The following is a 19,609-nucleotide window of genomic DNA, read 5'->3' as shown; positions in this document are numbered from 1 at the left end:
TTGTTGACGCTGTCGAGGCCATTCGGGCCAACAGCAACAAGTCAGTTCGAAAAAAAAATACAAGATTGATTAAATTTATTAAAGTCATGTGAACAGTGAAATAGGTACTATACTTATTTCATTCATAATTTGGTCCCTCCGATTACTTCGGGGAGTAAACAGTAGTATTTTGAATTTAATTTTACTATTTCAATCAACTTAAGCAATACATTTTTTTTATTCGGTCATTACTCTCTAGCTTAAAGTTGTACTTTCGCACACTTTATGTCTACCATTTTGATTTATTGTCCTCTCAGTTTCGCAAAGATTGGTTGGAAATGATCTCTTATTGGGAAGTCCGCCTTTCTACAGATTTTTTTAGTTTTTTTAGCTAAGTTTATTTCTTGTATTTTCATTTGTGTCATAAAGATATCTACTATATTTTAGGGATGCGATTAATTAATGGGCCACCAGATTTAGACTTTTAGAAGTGAGTATGTAAAATATGCCGCCAACAATGGGCAAGAAGTGACGTCACTAATGCCTGTAATTAAACTGGCTAACTTGCAGCGCATACAGCAACACAATGTATCACTTTTGTTAGCTATAGAAAAAATAAGTGACTATTTATTTAACTGTTTTAACAAGAAAAACGCTTTCCAAAAAATAGAATAGAAAATTATTTATTTATCTATAAGATTTATCGATAATAAGGGAGCAAAATTTTATCCAATATATATATAAATCATCGTCCGTTTCATTCAATTATGATTTAAAAAATATTTTATATATTTAGCATCCAGAAGTGAAACTGATTTTATAAAAACCTCGAATCTTAAGTACTAATACAAGTCATTGAATGAAGTGAACTCTTTTGTCTTTGCCTATTCATATATGGATACCGCAGTTTGACCATAAATGTAAGTTTTTTTTTTTATTTGTCCAAAACGTCGCTCTTGAACTGGCAGGCTCTTTTAAAACATTTATCATTGATTCCGAAGAGATGCGAACTTCGCGAGAAATACATAAATCCATGTCGCAACTTGGCAAGATATGATAACCCGTTTTGAGGAGAAAACTCTTTTCAAACATTTAAGAAATAAGGCAATTTCATCTTGTAAATTTCGTTATATTTTTTTTATTAGCAATGTCAACTTGCTGGTAATAAATAAATTTATTTATATAACTCGCTTTTATTACGAGTAATACGACTTTAATTTGTGTAAACAATAATAAACGACAAATAAATGTACCTAAAATTTTTGTTTTTTTTTGTTGGACATGTAAATACGATTAAGGTGGCTTGGAGATCTTTAAGTATTACAATAAAATGACTTAAAATATATACAACATATAATAGTAAATGTAAACGGATTAATTGATTTTTTTTAAACCCAGGGTGATTGTAATAATTTAATAAATATGATTTATTCTTAATTAGGTAAAATGAAAAACACAAACAACTATATCATTTTATTAATTTAATCTTATCTGTCTGAGTTCACTGGAGAAAACTTAAAAATCGAAGGAGACTGTACCTTAGAAAAACGTTTTGCGCAACGACTTAAAATAATTGTCTTCGTTTTCAGAACAATATTTTATATGATTTTTTAACGGAAAAGCGCCTACATAAAATAAAAATAACACGTAATTGAAAGAAGCTACATATATAAAACTTTTCAATAAGAGTATATTTTCACAAATTGTTCAATATTTCAACTCAAACGAACGGAACTACTAACAGTCGAAGTTAAATAAAAGTTTGTTTTTATTGATAAAATATAATAATTAATATACTCAAAGATGTACTAAAAGTAATTAAAAAATATTGAATTTCATACAGTATTGGGAATTGAACCCAGGACTTCCGGGTCAACGCCCTTATATCTAGCCACTAGACCAACGAGACAGTCACATACATATAATGGATCATATAAAAGTAAAATATTATAATTATATATTTAAATAAAATTATTGCAAATATAGTTAATATTAACTTGTGAAAAAATCTTTAAATATAAACATATTATTAAAGCTGACTGTATACAGTCCATTATTAAACAATAACATGAACCATGAAAGAGCTTTCATAAGTTAAAAACACAAACGGCGTAGCGAGACACAAAAGGAAACTAAAGTAATGGTATCTGCAAAAGGAATCTAATAGTTTTTTTTTGATATATCAAAATACAATATTGGCATCGATCTGAACATTATAACCGAATGATTTAATGGAATGAAAACAGTCTACCAAAGACGTTTAAAGAACTACACTGCCGTTGAATTTATTACTCACAATCTCGTACAGTAAAACAATTTGACAAGACTATATATATAGAAGAAATATATTGCTTTCCTTTTTTACCCCAAAGAGAAGAAAGAGTAAGAAAAATATTAAGTCCTATCAATTTACTTCAGATACTATAGAATTTGCAGTGCTATTTTGTAAAAGCTCACTTCATTAGTCACTCGCAAAATGTTGACAACCGACTTATAGTGATATACTACTTTGATCGGTGTATTCTTGAAATGTTAAAATCATTATGGTCAATGGCGCACATCATTCTGACATTTCAAGACCGTTTTATGCGGTGAGTTTCGAGTGTGTTCTTACAGAATTGCGTCATTATGTATCAAACTAGTCTAAGGTAACCGATACGTAGACTTATAAGGCTCCAAGTCCTGAGGAGTAAGGGCTTTGAGTTTTGGAGTTGGCAGTGCTTACATACTCTACCTCACCAAGCACGCACATTCGTTGATCTAATCGGATTATAATATTGAAGGAATAGAGATTGGTCATATACATTACTCGGTGGCAGGACTTCTTACCACACACCCATCGCATACTCAGCATTTTATTTAGATTTGCAGGGTTTAGCCAATATAACTACAGGCACAAGGGACATAATATATTGATTAGTTCCCAAAGTTGGTGGCGAATTAGCGATGGAATCTTACAATGCCAATGGGCGGTGGCGACCACTTATCACCTATCTCAATTTATGGTAAGGGAAGTACTAGTACTAGTGATGGAAATTTCATTATGTTTGCAAATTATTAAATAGCAATAAATGAAACAAAAAATAAATTTAAACACTCGTCTGATTTTACAGATATGGTGTGGATGCGAGGATATAGAGGACGAACACCCACGTCCTCCAAGCTACGAGTGCGCTCTAAAAGTAGTAAGGATTATTTTGAGGGGAAATAAGGAACTTATTTTTAATCATTCGTAGCTGTATATATTATCTACACCGTAATACTGATACGATATATAAAAAAGTGGATTTTCTTTTCCTCTATTAAAGCTTATTTATATTTTATAAGAATTAATATTAAATAACATTATTACACACACACAAAGAAAAAAGACAAATACAAGTAAAAAAGAAATAAACAAAAGAACAGTATAAAGGTCATGCTATATAAACGTAATTACGGACTGTGTATCGATGCATGCAAGGGGCGGTCTTATTACTCAAGTAGTGATCTCTTCCAGACAACCATGTTTTTACTCTGGAAAAATGCATGCACACGGGGACAGTGGGGTGGTATGGGGGGCTCGCCGGTGTCCAAGGTACCGTGTGCGCCCCGAACCAGCAGTAAACCAGCGGTACCCTTTCCGTATTAACGAAGAGCGTCACGGGATCGTTTGCGTATGCTACCGTGACGCTTCCAGACAACCTTCATTAAGATACTTGCTGGACATAACAAATAATGCGAGTGCATTATATATACAAATATTTATAAACTATAAAAATTATATAAATGCACACAATACATATACAAAGATACACATATACATTTATAACAATAATAATAATGTCCTTCAGACCGATTTAGGTCACGGCGGCCAATCTCAAGAGAGATTAGCCAACTACGCAGGAGATATTATAGTGCACAAGTGTGTGCGCAAACACAGGTGCACTCTCTATTCCCTAACTCTCATAATCCGATGGGACGGCAAACCAATACGACCGGAAAGAGTTCAGGCGCAGGACCAACGGCTTTACGTGCTTTCCAAGGCACGGGAGTGAACACACTTCCAACTTCCAGACTCCGGGCTGCTACTGAGAATTTTCTGACAGAGAAATCGGATAACTTTTTATCGGCCCGACCTGGGAATTGAACCCAGGACCTTCGAGTCTGCGGCCTTACATCAAGCCACTAGACCAACGGAGCAGTCATTTATAACAATACAACATGTGTCAAGACATATATACATAAATATAAATATAAATTTATAAATAATACGAAAATTTAAAACGGGTCACATTTATAACATTACAGTAGACAGAATGAAATGTGAAGGAAGTAAATAGGTAGGGTTACCGAAATGGGTAATAGCTTGTAATACGAAATTTGAAGATGGAAATTCAAGAAGATTATTTTATTAAAATACATTTTCAACTATAGCGGGATCCACTCGTCTTTTCGTCATTTTCTATATTACAAAAACTCAATACATCATAGATTTTACATACTGCAAATTGATCAAAAATATATTAAGTTTTATGCAAAATGTAATATAAAAGTTATTCATAATTGTAACTCTATCAATCAACGCTCTAGATTGCGGTAAACTAGAGCAATGAACTAATTGCACTAGTTAAGGGCTACTGAATCAAATAAGACTTAAACATATCTATACCTAACCTAACCTAACCTATACCAATAGAAGTAACTATAACCAAACCTAAGATTTACATACCTATTCAATTTAATTTGCTAATAACTCTTTTAATGTTTTAATATAAAAATATCTTTACTTGCAGCATAAGAGTAGGTATATATTATATATAAACTAATTCAGTAATTTCAACTAATACTATTTTAAATAAAAACTATTTCTATTATATTTTCCAAAAATATAATTTTTAATATTATTAATTTTATACATCAAATTTCGAATTTGTTATCAGTGTTCTCGCTGATTGTCGGTTGATCAAATCGAATTCAATTGAGAATTTTCTTCTAACAAACGTCCCTCTGGAATTGAATTTTGATTAACTCGACGTTCCAAAACTAATTGTGCAGGTGATGTAATACACATAATAAGCCTGTACGATCGTGATGATAATTATGTTATCATTAATTAAAAAAAAATATATATTAACATTTGTGTTGGCATACATTTGTCGTGACGCTAATTACAGGCAGTCCTCGACTTACGTCGTTTCGATTTACGTCGTTTCAAGTTACGTCGAACAATGTTTTGACACTATTCCTCAAGCATACGTCATTTGTTTCAATTTCCGGCATACGAGAATTCACTTGTCATTCAATAAGCCAAAAGTTTAATTTATTATTTCTCATTACATACATATTTTGATTAAATATTAAAGTTTTATAATTATTATTGAAATTAATATGTGACACACAAATACCAAAAATAACTAGCAATTTCATAAGTGCATATATAATTATTTTAAGAATTTACTTTTGATAATAAAGTATGTATTCCTTTTTTTTAATTTTGAGTCCGTGTGGATCCTAACCCTTGAGTTTTACATGTAAACATGTGAAAAAATATGTCTCGACTTACGTCGTTTCGATTTACGTCGCGTATTTCGAGATCCTAACATGCCGTAAGTACGAGGACTGCCTGTAGTGAGCCAGTGTAACTACAGGCACAAGGGACATAACATCTTAGTTCCCAAGGTTAATGGCGCGTTGGTGTTTTCGTTTTATGTTCCTTGTGCCTGTAATTACACTGGCTCACTCACCCTTCAAACCGGAATACAACAATATCAAGTACTGCTGTTTTGCGGTAGAACATCTGATGAGTAGGTGGTACCTACCCAGACGAGCTTGCACAAAGCCCTACCACAAGTAATAACAGTAATTAACACATATATGGTATGTTGTACATCTTTTAATTCATCAATATCAAATTAAGTGAACACAAGAATACCACATGCACTTCCGAAATGAAGATATCTTCATAAATACTATTAACCAAATCCGCAAAACCATTTCGTTGAAATTTGCTATACGAATTTCAACTATATCACACTTACAATAAGGTTGACAATATATAACCCAACTGACAGTCAGAAATCTGAAATTTTATATTGCACATACTCTTGGCGATAAAATAGAAAATCCGGTTTCGTTCGCAATTTCGACAAATTCAAAAATAAGGCCTAGGGGACTCCAATGTGATTGGTTTGTATTTGATGTGTTATCGGATCACATTCGCAACATTCGTTGGTGCAGCCGACAGTTTTACATAAATGGAGATTGCTTATACGAAAACCGACTTAAAGATAAAATTTTAAGATTGAAATTAGAATGTGGAGCGAGATTTCAAAGTCCCAAAGAAACAACAGATCAACTATAAAAAATACTACAATAAAAGTATATTGTTTTGCTATTCAACAGATTTTACTATGTAAAAACTTTTTTGCTTTAGTAATTTTAAATTTCGAATTAAGCGTCCTTAATAAAATATCTCAAAGCAAACATAATCAACAATTTACCTTTATCTATGTTAAAATTCAGATTTATGCTTTACCGAAACAATACAGATTAAAAAATCGAACTTTGAATCAGTTGTCAAGATCGTAGGCAGAGATTGATGGTTTGAGTGCGCATCGATGCCATAGCATTATTTTAAAAAAATGTCTAACGAAACATTTTTTTTTTCGTATACCAATATATAATAATAATTGTAAATATTTTAATTACTAATGATTTTTATTTATTATAAATAATAATAAATTTACGTTCAAATAATAAACTTAAACTGTATTTAAGCGATAAGACATTTCTTTAATATAATGTTTTTATACACAGCACATAAAAATGTATCGTTATGTATAAAATCTTATCTTAGACACTCTAATTTTTATCCCGGAAAATGGGTGTTTCCGTAGGGTATCTCAGCAATTTGTATTTCCACATTCATTCACCACTCAAAAGAAATTGCGTACTCTGTAATTTAGGCTTTATATATATTTTAAGTTCTTTTGGCTGAATGCAATTTAAAAAAAGACTAAATTCCATTTTTAATTTTCCAGTACTTACTCACCCGTCACCATAAAACTTTTAATCCTTAATCTAAATTGATTAATCAGGTACATTTTTACGGATGCCTACCATCTTAGAGGTCATCTAAACCCAAGAGATGACCGGCAAGGGTTAATAGTTCGACGATGAGATTAGTTGATCCGAGCCGCGATTAGCCAAGGGACGAAGTTGGATTTGATAATTAAGAGATGCGAAAGATTAGACCGTTAAGTTACATAATAAATTATTATAAAATGAGTAATGGTAATTTTAAAATTATTCCTATTAAATAACTCGATACAATGAATATTATGAAAATCACATTAATGACGTCTAAAAGCTTGTGATAGAATGTATCTATAAAATTATTATTCACAGACCACATTTCTTACTTCTAAAATTAAAAATGGATGGAAAACGGTAGTTTAAATTTTTAAGTTTTTTTTCATGGTTAATAAATAAAATGGTTAAATTAATTGTTGGGCCACCTGATGTTAAGTGGTCGCCACCAAAGTCATTGGCGATGTAAGAAGTATTAACCATTTCTTACATCGCCAATGAGCCACCAACGTTGGGAACGAACTCCCTTGTTCCTGTAGTACCATCCTTGAAATCGAAACGCAACAATACCAAGTATTGCTGTGTAGTGGTAGAATATCTTCCTGATGAGTGGGTGGGACCCAGATGGGCTTGCATAAAGCCCTACCACCTAGTAAATATAAATTACATATTAAACACATTAAAGTATTGTGTACTTCATTAATTAATCGTATATTTTATATACACGTTTATATGGTTTTAAAGTTAATTCAAACTAAAATGTTAGAGGCGTGTTAACTCTATTTGGTGCTGGTCTTAGATCTATCGCATAGTTTTATCATGAGATATAAAAATATTAAAAAATATATATAATATTCATTTTAGGACTTTTAATTAAATAAATAAATAGAATTAAAAAAATATTAACAGAATATAATTAATTACAAAATGATAGACACTTCTGTCAATAACCTCTTAGACCTCCGTCACTTTGACAGGCATGAGATATTCCTGTGACGTTTAAATTAATCCATTAGGTCCTTGAATTAATATATTGAAGATCTTTGCTGTATTTATAATGATTTTTTTAAGTTATTCAGCCGATAAATTGGGTGTATATGCTATTTTATTATTAATACAAATTTAGCTAATTGTCTTTGACAAATAACGAAGATAAAACTTTAAATAAATATATTATATTATAGAGAATAATTATATTATAAATTAAACGCAGAATATTATAAATAGAAATTAATAGTAATTGAAATAACATTTGTAATCACAAAACGTACCTAAGCTTTTCATTGTATTTTTAGTTCTTATGGAATTAGATTATGAATATTAGTGCTAAATATTATAAAAAAAAAAAAAAAAACAAATTAAAAGTTTGTTCATAAGTTTTACATTTGCACATACAATTACAATTCTTGGACAGAACAGTCAATGGCAATTTAACAATCTGATATTGCTTTTTTAAATGAATAGCGTAAACGTCGACGACGCCAAATGAAGGCTTCCAATAGCGCTGGCAAAATGCCAATATCTTTAATATACTATTTCCAATTTTATTGAAAAAGACGTGACCCTTAAAAAGACTAAATTATTACAAGAATGATGAAGTAAAGACCTAAGTAATTTAACTAATATTGTAAAGGCGTAAGTGAGTTTGTTTGTAAGATTTCTCGTCTTAACTTACTCCATCATCATGAAGCTTGGCATTCACGTTGTCAGGTGTACAGAAAAAAACATAAGTACCTAACACCACTCCTCACACCCAGGCAAAGAAACAGACGGGAGCTATTAATTTATACTTCTCGTCAAAAGGGTACTTTTTGAATACATACACGCGTATAAGATAAGTAAGAATTTTGATACTTTTGCATAGAATATTGAATTATACCACCACTTACCATCAGGTGGCTCATATGCTCGTCCGCTTCTTATTCTATAAAAAAAGAGATATACCATTTATTCAGATATAATGTGATATACTACTTAGTTTTAACTATCACAATAGTTAGTTTATTATACCACAAATGTTCCATTTTATTTTAAAACGAGTAATTATTTTCAAAAAATAATAATTTGAAATACATAGTCTGAGTTGAAGTTTGAACGAACTCTGTCATAATATGACAATGACAGCTAACATTTTATGACGTGTGACATAAGGCATTTCTCTTGTTTGCTACGTACAAACTACGAATTATTACAAATAAAAAATACAATTTTTACTTCTAAAATGAGTGAAAACAGTAAATCCCTTCGCATAGACTGGTTTGATGGAACAGTTATTGAAGAAACGAGACCTAATACGTCACAATTTTCTGAAGAAGAATCGGCAGAACCTAAACTTTTGCCTAAATTGCATGATATAGAGAAAAAACCAATAGGTTTTAAAAGATTAAACGATATTTCATTTTTAAATCCACCACTTCTGAATTTGGAACTGTCCAATAGGCCCGGGTTCTGGCTACTTTTAAATGTAGAATTAAAAGGCGACTTTATCGTGTTATTAGTAAAAATATTCGGATCTATATACAAGTCGTTGGAAACAAATGATAAGTCAAAAATTGTTGTTTTACTAAGGAATAAATTTGAAAAGTCTGACTTTTTGGTCAAGTTAAAGGAATATTTGAAAGGATTACCACATGTCAGAATAGTGGATAAGCGAATGAATACTAAATTATGGGATGATGTTGAATCATTTTATTTTTCTATCATTGATTTTTGTAAATCTTTATTTTTATTCGGTGGTCATACCAGAGAATACTTAAAAACATTATATGAGGTGCTGGAAACAGCAGAGCTGAGTGCAATTGGAGTCCAAGAAGAACATATGGAGCCAATTAATGAGAGTTTTTATAAAAAATTGCTTCAACTGAAAACTGCACTACAAGTATCTATTAATGAAGTATGTTTTGCATTACACATTACACACAAAATAAATCAACATAGTTTCATATACTTATCGGTTTGAAATAATAAAAAAATACTTAATATAAAGAAAAAAATTAAAGAATAAATTTACACTCAAGTAGTAATATATCTAGACTTTATTTTTTTTAATTCCATTCATTTATGAAATGTGATGCTTTTAGTCTGTGCCTTTTCTTTAGTTATAAATATTTGTTTTTTTTTCTTCTACTTAGACAATTTTTATGTATTATACTGATAATTTAATAGTAGTTAGATATATCTTTTATGCAATAAGTATATATATGTGTCGTAATAAAACTTGTATTAAAAATAATTACAGGATCAAAAAGCTGATATTGAAGTTAAAAGCGATGATCCCAACAGTTTTAGGAATCTAAATATTTTTCCAACGAAAGCCGATTTACTTGGAAATAATAATGTACAAATTGTACCTAATATAATTAATGGTGCCTACACTAGTGTTGAGCATTACTTGGACTTACAATTTAAATTGCTGAGAGAAGACTGCTTTGGATCGCTCCGAGAGGGACTATGTTGGTAAAACTGTATTTGTATAATTGAAAAAAAAAACTTTCATACTTGCTCGCTCATTAGTAAAATATTTGTTATTGACATAGCTTTTTCATATTAAAATTTTGTTTGTTTGTCTTTAAAAATATGATTTGATAACTTTTCGTAAACTTTTATCCTGTACCTAAATAATATAGAATTTAAATGACAGGTTCTTGTCAAAATCTTTTTACTTTTAATCTTCGATACAATTATTCAAAATTGATTATTTTTTTTCATACTTCATTCACAGTGACAGTTAGGTACTTACTATATTATTTTTTAGGTAAATACATGGAAAATCCAAAGAAAAGACGACATGAAAACATTAGGTAAGATACGAAATATTATAAATCCACACCAATGACAGGAGGAATAAATAAATAAACAACTTTGATCTTGAATTGACATGACAATTGTTTGACATCTATATAATCTGTGGTATTCATGCAATTAAAATTAAAGTGAATCTAAAGTTTGTTTATCTTAACTCCTTTGATTACAATCAGGCTTATTTCATCTAGCCATCCTTACTTAATGCAAGTTATTCTTATAATCTAGCTAGGATGACCAGACTTTACTTTAAAATGTCTGTTAGCTTTTGCATAAGTTATTTCTTGTCTACACTGAGTATAAACCCTTTTATGAAATAAATTATTATTAGGTAACAAACATTTATTAATTGACAATATTTTATTTAAAACTAAATTAATATTTATTGATAAAAATATATAAATAACAATTCCATTTATAACAAAGAGGTTAGAGCTTTTACAGCCCAGCGGTAATTATTGCCAATCTATAATTTGTCCAAACATTTGCCCGAGTATCAGTTGTCGTAATAATAATAGTTGTTTTTTTTTTTAACACAGCCTCTTTTTAATTTTAGAGTGTATCCAAAGGTGCGTGTGATTCGAACATATGTTAGTAACAATAAAGTCGGCTACCTTGTCGATATTGCTTGGAATGAGCGCATTAATAATGCATCAGTTGATTTTAAAAACTATGCTTATAATAAACGACTGATGTTCGGATCATTATTACTGTTTACCAGCGACAACTTCCAAAACATTCTATGTGCTTCAGTACTAGATTCGAGCATTGATTTACTGAGCTATGGCTATGTAAGTATAATATATATTTTTAAATAAACGTTAGTATTTAAATGAGTACACACACAGGTACAAAATATAACCAGATTATTATAATTCACTTGTTATGAGCAATGTGTGCAATTCATCTTGTGGTAAATTTTATAAAAATAGCTTATTATTTAATAAGTATTATACTTAATCTTATGTTGAATTATATAAATGTTACCTGGTGGTAGGGCTTTGTCCAAGCCTTTCTGGATGGATACCAATCACTCATCAGATATTCTACCGCCTCTAATATTGTTGTATTCTGGTTGGAAAGTTGATGAGCCAGTGTTACTACAGGCACAAGGAACATTAGCTATCTAAGGAATTCATATTTCTTGTAACGCCGATCTTTATCGGCCCATTTGCTCGCCTACCCTTTTTATAAAATATATAAATATATATATTCAGTTATTCATATATTATTGTTACAATTTTAGATAGCAGTATCCTTTGAAAGTCCAATGTCTAATAATATATTCTCTGAAAAATTCCTAATGGTCGAGAGTGAGGTATTCTTCGAACCTTACCATAGAGTTCTTAAAGTGTTACAAAATGCCAGCACAGACGATATGCCGATGAAAAAGTATATAATTGATGTTCAGGTAAATAAATATGTATAATCACATGTTTAGGTGTCATCTTCTTAGTAGCAATGTAACGTAACTTCACATGTATTTTTCTATATTAGTTAGGGAACGATATTTAGCGCCATAATTCAAACGGATGCACTTATGTCAAAATGAGGCGTGACGTCACAGATAGGGTCGAATGTTGTCACTTACAAACACGCAAAAAACTGTAACTACTTACTTACATTAATGAAGCAAAAATATTGCATTATTAAATACTTTTAATTTTCTATATAGACTTTAAAGTTACGAAAAATAATACATTAATAATAATACAGAATTTAAAATAAGTAACAATTATTATCTGTAAATAAAAACGTAACTTCAAATTTGTTTTTCTATACCACTTTAGAGGCGATAATTAGTGCCGTAATCATAATTCATTTTAACATAAATGAATGCACTTATGATAAAATGAATCGTGACGTCACGGTTAGTCTATAATCCACACTTTCAGACACACATTTTAACACATATTATACGCTTTTTTTAACTTTGAAATTTGCGTTTGCAACAACTGGCGTTTCGATATTTAAAATTTCTAGTGTGCATTTTTAACAAATTTCCAGAGAGAAACTAGGCCTCCTGCCTATCTAACATCCGACACAATTTACAGCGTAGAAAATGATAAATCCGAAGAAATCTGTTTTCCAGTACTTGACAAAGACCAGTGGCCGTCGGAAAAATCATTTGGTCTAAATGAATCTCAAATGGACGCTTACAATTTTGCCCTTACACGAGAATTCGCTGTGATACAGGGTCCTCCTGGTACAGGAAAAACGTTCTTAGGGATCAAAATAGCTTCAACGCTTCTTAGGAATGTATCCTTAGAAGGGACGCCGATGCTGTTAATTTGCTACACGAATCACGCCTTAGATCAGTTCTTGGAAGGTATACTTAAAGTTACAAATAGTATAGTCAGACTGGGAAGCCAGAGTAAAAGCAAAATCTTAGAGCCATACAATTTAAATAATATGAGGCTAAAATTCAAATCGAAATACTCACATCTATACGCAAGTAAGAGATCCGAATTGGAGAGAATATATAAAAAAATGACAGAATTACAGGGTGATTTAGAGAAATGTGAAAAAGAAATCATCAGTTATAAAACAATAAAACCTTATTTGAAAATTTCTGAAAAATTACTGGAATTAAAAAGTTCTAATGAGGATGCTGTACTGGATTGGCTTTTTGGAAATCTCAACGAATCGGATGATTTAGATGATTGGGAAAAACAATATGAGGATGTAACCGCAACAGATAAAATAGAAACATGTTTTTCAGAAGAATGGGCTCTAAAAGAAATAAATTCGATGCAGAATAGCATTAAATATGTCAAGGATATGTCTGAAGATTCAAACGGAGAATCGATGATAAAAAAATTCGAATTGCAAATCGAAAAACTTAAAAATAGACTTAACTGTTTCAAGGTACGATGTTGCAATTATCAAATAATTATTATCAAGTAAATTAAAAAAAATGTTATTAATTATTCTTAATAATAATAGTTTAAAAAGATGATTTTTTAACATATGTTACATAGTTTATTTATTTATGACGTAAGTGTCAGCTAGGAAAAAAAATTTGGAAATTTCAATCTTTAGTGGGGGGGATTTTAGGTCGATTAACAGATTTATATATATTTAAGATCGATTTAAATCGTAAATATAATATTAATTTCGGTCGTAAGAGTAAAAAAACAAAAATGTTGCTGCAATTATAACCTTTCATTATTTATTTTCAGAAATATATGGCAACTTACTATTTAGATAAAGAAAAAGTCAAGATTCCAAACGTCACTGATTTATATAAACTGTCAAAAGATGAAAGATGGCGACTGTACTTTGATGCAGTGGAAGGGGTTAAAAATGATTTAATGATCAAACTTAATGATTTAATGGTGAGACATTTTACTTTGATAAAATATTTGTCATCATTCACTCGGTCTAATCTAATTTGTTTATAAATAGTAAGAGGAATAGTTTGACATATTTTATAAATAGCAGCTTTATTTTTGTGTTCTCTGGAAAAGTAATTACGGTCGCGAAATCATATTATCTCGACGCACTGACGGTCGGTACGCATTACCTTAACCAGGTCAGTGCATTTCACCAACCATAGTCATATACCAAACTTGATAGGGGGGCTTACATCGAAGTAATATCGGGGGCTCAAAATGAAATGAAACTTAGGAAGTGCTTTACGCTGTTCATAACTTATATGATCACATTATAATTATTGCTTCACAATATATAATACCCAGGAGCGAATATCTAGACGGTGCGATTCAGGAATGTGGTACATTCAATGAGCGCCACCTATCGATCCCGGGTAGTAACGAGTGGTGTCCGTAGCGGCAGCACGGCGCGTGCGGCGCGGAGCTGCGCTCGGTGTCGGCGGCGGCGGACGGCGCGGTGTGCGGCGCGGCGCGGCTGGTGGCGCTCACCACCACGCTGGCCGCGCGCCGCCGCGATCTGCTGCAGCAGCTGCGCGCGCCCATTGGTACGTCCTGCTGTCGGATGGTGCGGCGTGCAGTTTACTGTGCCAAATTTCATGATGATCGCTTGAGTATAAATACGGCTTTGAAGCCGTGAAAGCATAACAAACGAACAAACTCACTTTCGCATTTATATAAGTAAGAATTTTATAAAAATCAATATTTACAGTCATCGTGGAAGAGGCTGCTGAAGTAATGGAAGCTCATATTATAGCGTCCCTGACGAATAAATGTCAACATTTGATACTTATAGGTAATTTTATTTTGTTACGCATAAATTTCAACTTTAATGTTAAGCAACAAGGTCCAAAATATAATATCAATAATGGATCTACTATGTAACTGTTCAATATGCAACTTCTGAAATTTTTAATAAAATTTAAATGTGAAAAAGTATATTCTTTGTAATATTGCAAGTATTTAAAATTAAAGAGCGACGTTGATGTGAAAGACCGATCATTGCGTTAATTAATATTGCTATAGTAGCGTGATCGAGGTTTAATTAAAAAAAAAAAAAACAGCCGCTTTATAACTATACCATGATGATTTGTTTTTAGGTGACCATAAACAACTGAGACCAACTGCAGCACATTATATATTAGCTAGAAATTATAACCTGGACATTTCTCTGTTCGAACGTATGATACGAAATAAATTACACGCAAGGACATTGACAGTACAAAGAAGGATGCGACCACATTTCGCTGAACTCTTGGTTCCAACGATATACGACAGATTGGACAGTCACCCGAGTGTCCTGGATTATCCTAAAATCAGAGGAATGAGGGACAACCTATATTTCTTTAATCATGAGTATTTAGAAGAATCTGAGGTAAGTGAATTTGAATTAAAAAAAAATAATCCAGAAAACTCGATACACATTCAAATGAGATCGTCATAAGTCAGTGTTTTAATCAGCAAAAAAAACTAAGTATAAAGGCCTCTCCTAGTATTAAAGAGATTTTTTTATATGTAAAATTGCTAGGCTTACGGACAAATGGACGACTTGATGATAAGTGGTCACCACCGCCCATAGATATGTTTATTGAAGAAATATTAAACATTCTAAGTGTAGGCTTAAAATATTCAATTATGTAACACATTCAATTAACCCATTTGCCAATCCGCCTTCCTATAGCATAAAAAAACTGCAAATTACTTATAATCATCCTTTTGTTTCATGACACTCTTCCACTTATGCCTTCATTTGTATTCTGTGAATTGTTATATGATAAAACTATTATTTTTAATTATCCAGGGCTTAGAAGACAGTTGGAGTCATAAAAATACACGTGAAGCTGAATGGTGTGTCTCGTTAGCTAATTATTTGCGTCGCATGATGTATGGATCGAATGAAATCACAATCCTAGCAACTTATACCGGACAAGCAACAATCATCAAGGAGGTAATGATTTACTTAATTATTTATTCAAGTTTGAATTAGGTTCACAGCCTCAGGAGGACTTGAATATAATCGATACGAATATTATAAATGCGAAAGATACGCTTTTACAGCTAAATCACTGAACTGATTTTGATGTAGTTTTGTGTGAAGTAAGCTTGAACCCTAAGGAAGTATATAGGCTATGTTATTAAACCTATTATGTACATGATAACCAAAACACACTGGCGAAAACTAAACTAATAGTTTATATATCATATAGTATTCGTATCTTACTTACTTACTTACCATCAGGTGCTCGTCCACCTTCCTATTCTATAAAAAAAAAAAACTTAGTCTATGGGTAGAGGTGACCACTACCTATTAAGGTAGTAAGTAGTAGCTTTTGCTAGTCCGATATCATGCCTTGATAATAAAAAACCTATTAGGGTATAACCTATAACTAACTACTGTTAAAACTTACAAATCTTTAAATGTATATTGTTAGTAAGTTATGTGTGTGATACAGATAAGTAAGAAATATGCAACACTCCGTGACGTCAAAATAACAGTCGTGGACAATTACCAAGGGGAAGAAAACAAGATCGTGATATTGTCTTTGGTCAGGAGCAACAAGGATGGCAGTATTGGGTTCCTGGCTGCACCTAATAGGGTCTGTGTCGCTTTGTCTAGAGCGAAAGAAGGTTTGTTTAAATTATCTATGGTTTGTTTCAAATTATCCAAATTGACTTATAAAAGTACTTAAGTAATGTTTCGAATTTTTGTGTTAACTGTATAGAACTGGAAAAACGTTTATACTAATTACAATTAAATAAAAATTTATATTATTATCTTAATTACATTCAAAGATTTTTTCTTTGGTTTTGGTGCTTATTTAATATATATGATATATAATAATCTTTTAAGTACCTATTTAATTGTGCTTTTTTTAGAATGTTTAAAATTATTTTGATGTTGAATACATATTCATTTATAAAAGATTAGCTACCGGATATTACATAAATGATATCTTAATAAATCATGTAATAATCACTAAAACGAGACAAAAAAAGCCGAGATGACCCAGTGGTAAGAACGTGTGAATCTTAACCTATGATCGTGGGTTCAAACCCGGGCAAGCACCACTGAATCTTCATGTGCTTAATTTGTAATAATAATTCATCTCGTGCTTGACGGTGAAGGAAAACATCGTGAGGAAACCTGCATGTGTCTAATTTCACTGAAATTCTGCTACATGTGTATTCCACCATGTATTCCACCATCCACCATCCTCCATGCGGGTTGCATTGGAGCAGCGTGGTTGATTAAGCTCCGAACCTTCTCCTCAAAAAGGGAGAGGAGGCCTTAGCCCAGCAGTGGGACATTCATAGGCTGTTACTTTACTTTTACTTTTTAAAACAAGACACATTTTATGTACATATTATGTACACCTGCTTAAAAGCAATTTGCATGTAGTGTTCTTGCAGCCATTACAATTTCATAACAATATTAAAGTTCTTGACTAATAAAGAAAGAGAAAAAAAACAAGACACAAATATAAAAAGAAAACAAATAGGTTTAAAAAAACAAGAAGGAAAGAGAACGGAAATAACGAAGCCGTCTTAGCTTTTTAATGCTACATTACAAAATATTTTACATTAAAAGCGTTAAATTAATTTAATTAATTCAAGAGCTGGTCGAAGACCTCGTGGGGCCAAATATTTGTTTAAAATGAAAGTGAGAATCTATTAACATATTTTTATAATCAATTTATATTCGAATTGAACATTTTCAGGATTCTACATCTTTGGTAACATGAATGTGCTACAAGCGGCGAGTCCTATATGGCGAAGTATTCGAGATAAATTAAAAGCGCAAAACGCCATTGGAAAAGAAATAGTCCTGCAATGTGACAAACACACGGATAATACTTTCAATGTAAGTATACTAATGTTCAACTCAACAATTACATTTTTTGGAGCATTTTTTTGCTAACGGTACTTAATTGACGCAGGTTCAATTGTTAGGGCTTAGACACGTGACGATAATTTTCTTTTTCGTCAGCAAACCGAAATAAAATAATAGAAAGATATTAACATTGGTATTAATTTTGACAAATTGATAAAATGTTTTTTTAGTTTCGGAGTTAAGTCGAACAGATTAACAGATATAAATCTTGTATTACAAGTTTAAGGCTTAGTTGAAGGAAATAAAATCGGCATGACTATAGAGGTTTTTCCTAATAGATATTTGAAGAACTTGGTTAATCTCACACTCAATATCACACTGGCAATGTATGAAATATACTCATATCAATGCACAACATTCATACTGAGACGTTATGCCCTTTGTGCCTAAAATTATCATGGTAAATGTTCCCACCCTGACCCGATAATGTTTGTTATCCTCAAATGTTACTGAAAGATATATTATAGAAATAACTAGTTACAACTTCGTTACTAATATACATTGAATTCTGGTTTTTCTTTTCAGATGTACTCCGTAAAAGACTTGGACAATTGTTTAAAAGGCGCATGCTTCAGAAATTGTAAAAAATGATATTTATAATTTAATATTTCCCTCATTCTTATATTGTCTATGAATATTTTACTGTTAAAAGCTTTTGTTTATATATATTGCTATTGTTATATATCTTTTACGAAAACAAATAATGTTTTTACTGTCATTTTAATTTACTTTATTATTAATATTATTTACTCACTCTTAAATTTAGTAATCGATAATAACTGGATGTCTATATAAACATAATAAACATAAAAACACCTACACAGAGCTCATAAATATATTTTTTGTAAATGGCTGCATTGTATTTTTTTTTGTTCAAAACATCCTGGAACCCGGTTGTAGTGATTCAAATCTAAACCGTCCATAGACATGAAACACATACAAAAAACAATCAAAATCGGTTCAGCTGTTTAACATGACATACATACGGTATATATGTATTATAAAGATTTAAAAAATATTTTGCTTAAAAAAGTATATTGACAAATGTCGACATATATGTTGGATATACTTAAGTACCTTTTGGCTACTTAAACTGGCACATTGACCTTTCGCACTGAAACACAGTAATACATATTGATGTTTAAAATAATGTGATATTTCGGTGTGTTGATTGTGTTACGCGGTAGATTTTGCGATAACATGGTTTTCTCTTTGCAATTTTATTTGCATGTCTTTATATTTGGCCATGCATCAGTCATTGTTGAGTTCGAATTATAAATGTATATTTATCTTACGATCTCGTTATCATTTACTAGATTGAAGATAAAAACAGGACTTATTTCGCTTTTGTTCAAATACTCAGACCAAATGAATATTTTATTTTGATATTTAATAACAATGGAATTATGTATTCTTCAAAAAATTTTATAATTACTTAATATATTTTATAATCATTAAATCGTTACTTGAATGC

General features: G+C 31.2%; 1 protein-coding gene across 2 annotated transcripts; it reads left to right on the top strand.

Annotated features, from left to right (window-relative positions):
- The first annotated feature begins 9,197 nt into the window (after positions 1-9,197).
- Positions 9,198-18,982, top strand: LOC126773771 (NFX1-type zinc finger-containing protein 1-like). 2 transcript variants are annotated; one of them, XM_050494918.1, is made up of 14 exons: positions 9,198-9,943; positions 10,289-10,502; positions 10,805-10,850; positions 11,408-11,642; positions 12,098-12,262; positions 12,859-13,719; positions 14,034-14,189; positions 14,644-14,791; positions 14,956-15,039; positions 15,344-15,618; positions 16,045-16,191; positions 16,697-16,871; positions 17,963-18,105; positions 18,661-18,982. In XM_050494918.1, the coding sequence occupies exons 1-14, from the start codon at positions 9,272-9,274 to the stop codon at positions 18,724-18,726; spliced, it is 3,387 nt and encodes a 1,128-aa protein (XP_050350875.1). In that variant the 5' UTR covers positions 9,198-9,271; the 3' UTR covers positions 18,727-18,982. The 2 variants fall into 2 exon arrangements, with proteins under 2 accessions (XP_050350875.1, XP_050350874.1); XM_050494917.1 differs by having other exon boundaries at positions 12,835-13,719.
- The last annotated feature ends 627 nt before the right edge of the window (positions 18,983-19,609 follow it).

The sequence above is a fragment of the Nymphalis io genome, chromosome 15 (assembly GCF_905147045.1).
Source record: "Nymphalis io chromosome 15, ilAglIoxx1.1, whole genome shotgun sequence".
Classification (NCBI taxonomy): Eukaryota; Metazoa; Arthropoda; class Insecta; order Lepidoptera; family Nymphalidae; genus Nymphalis; species Nymphalis io.
This window is presented reverse-complemented; position numbering and strand designations above follow the sequence as displayed.

Bases quoted from the DNA above. Each gene is read 5' to 3' on its own strand.
- LOC126773771 (XM_050494917.1), top strand. From the start codon at position 9,272: ATGAGTGAAAACAGTAAATCCCTTCGCATAGACTGGTTTGATGGAACA. The intron at 10,851-11,407 runs GTAAGATACGAA...TTTTAATTTTAG, and splicing joins AGACGACATGAAAACATTAG to AGTGTATCCAAAGGTGCGTG. The intron at 13,720-14,033 runs GTACGATGTTGC...ATTTATTTTCAG, and splicing joins ATAGACTTAACTGTTTCAAG to AAATATATGGCAACTTACTA.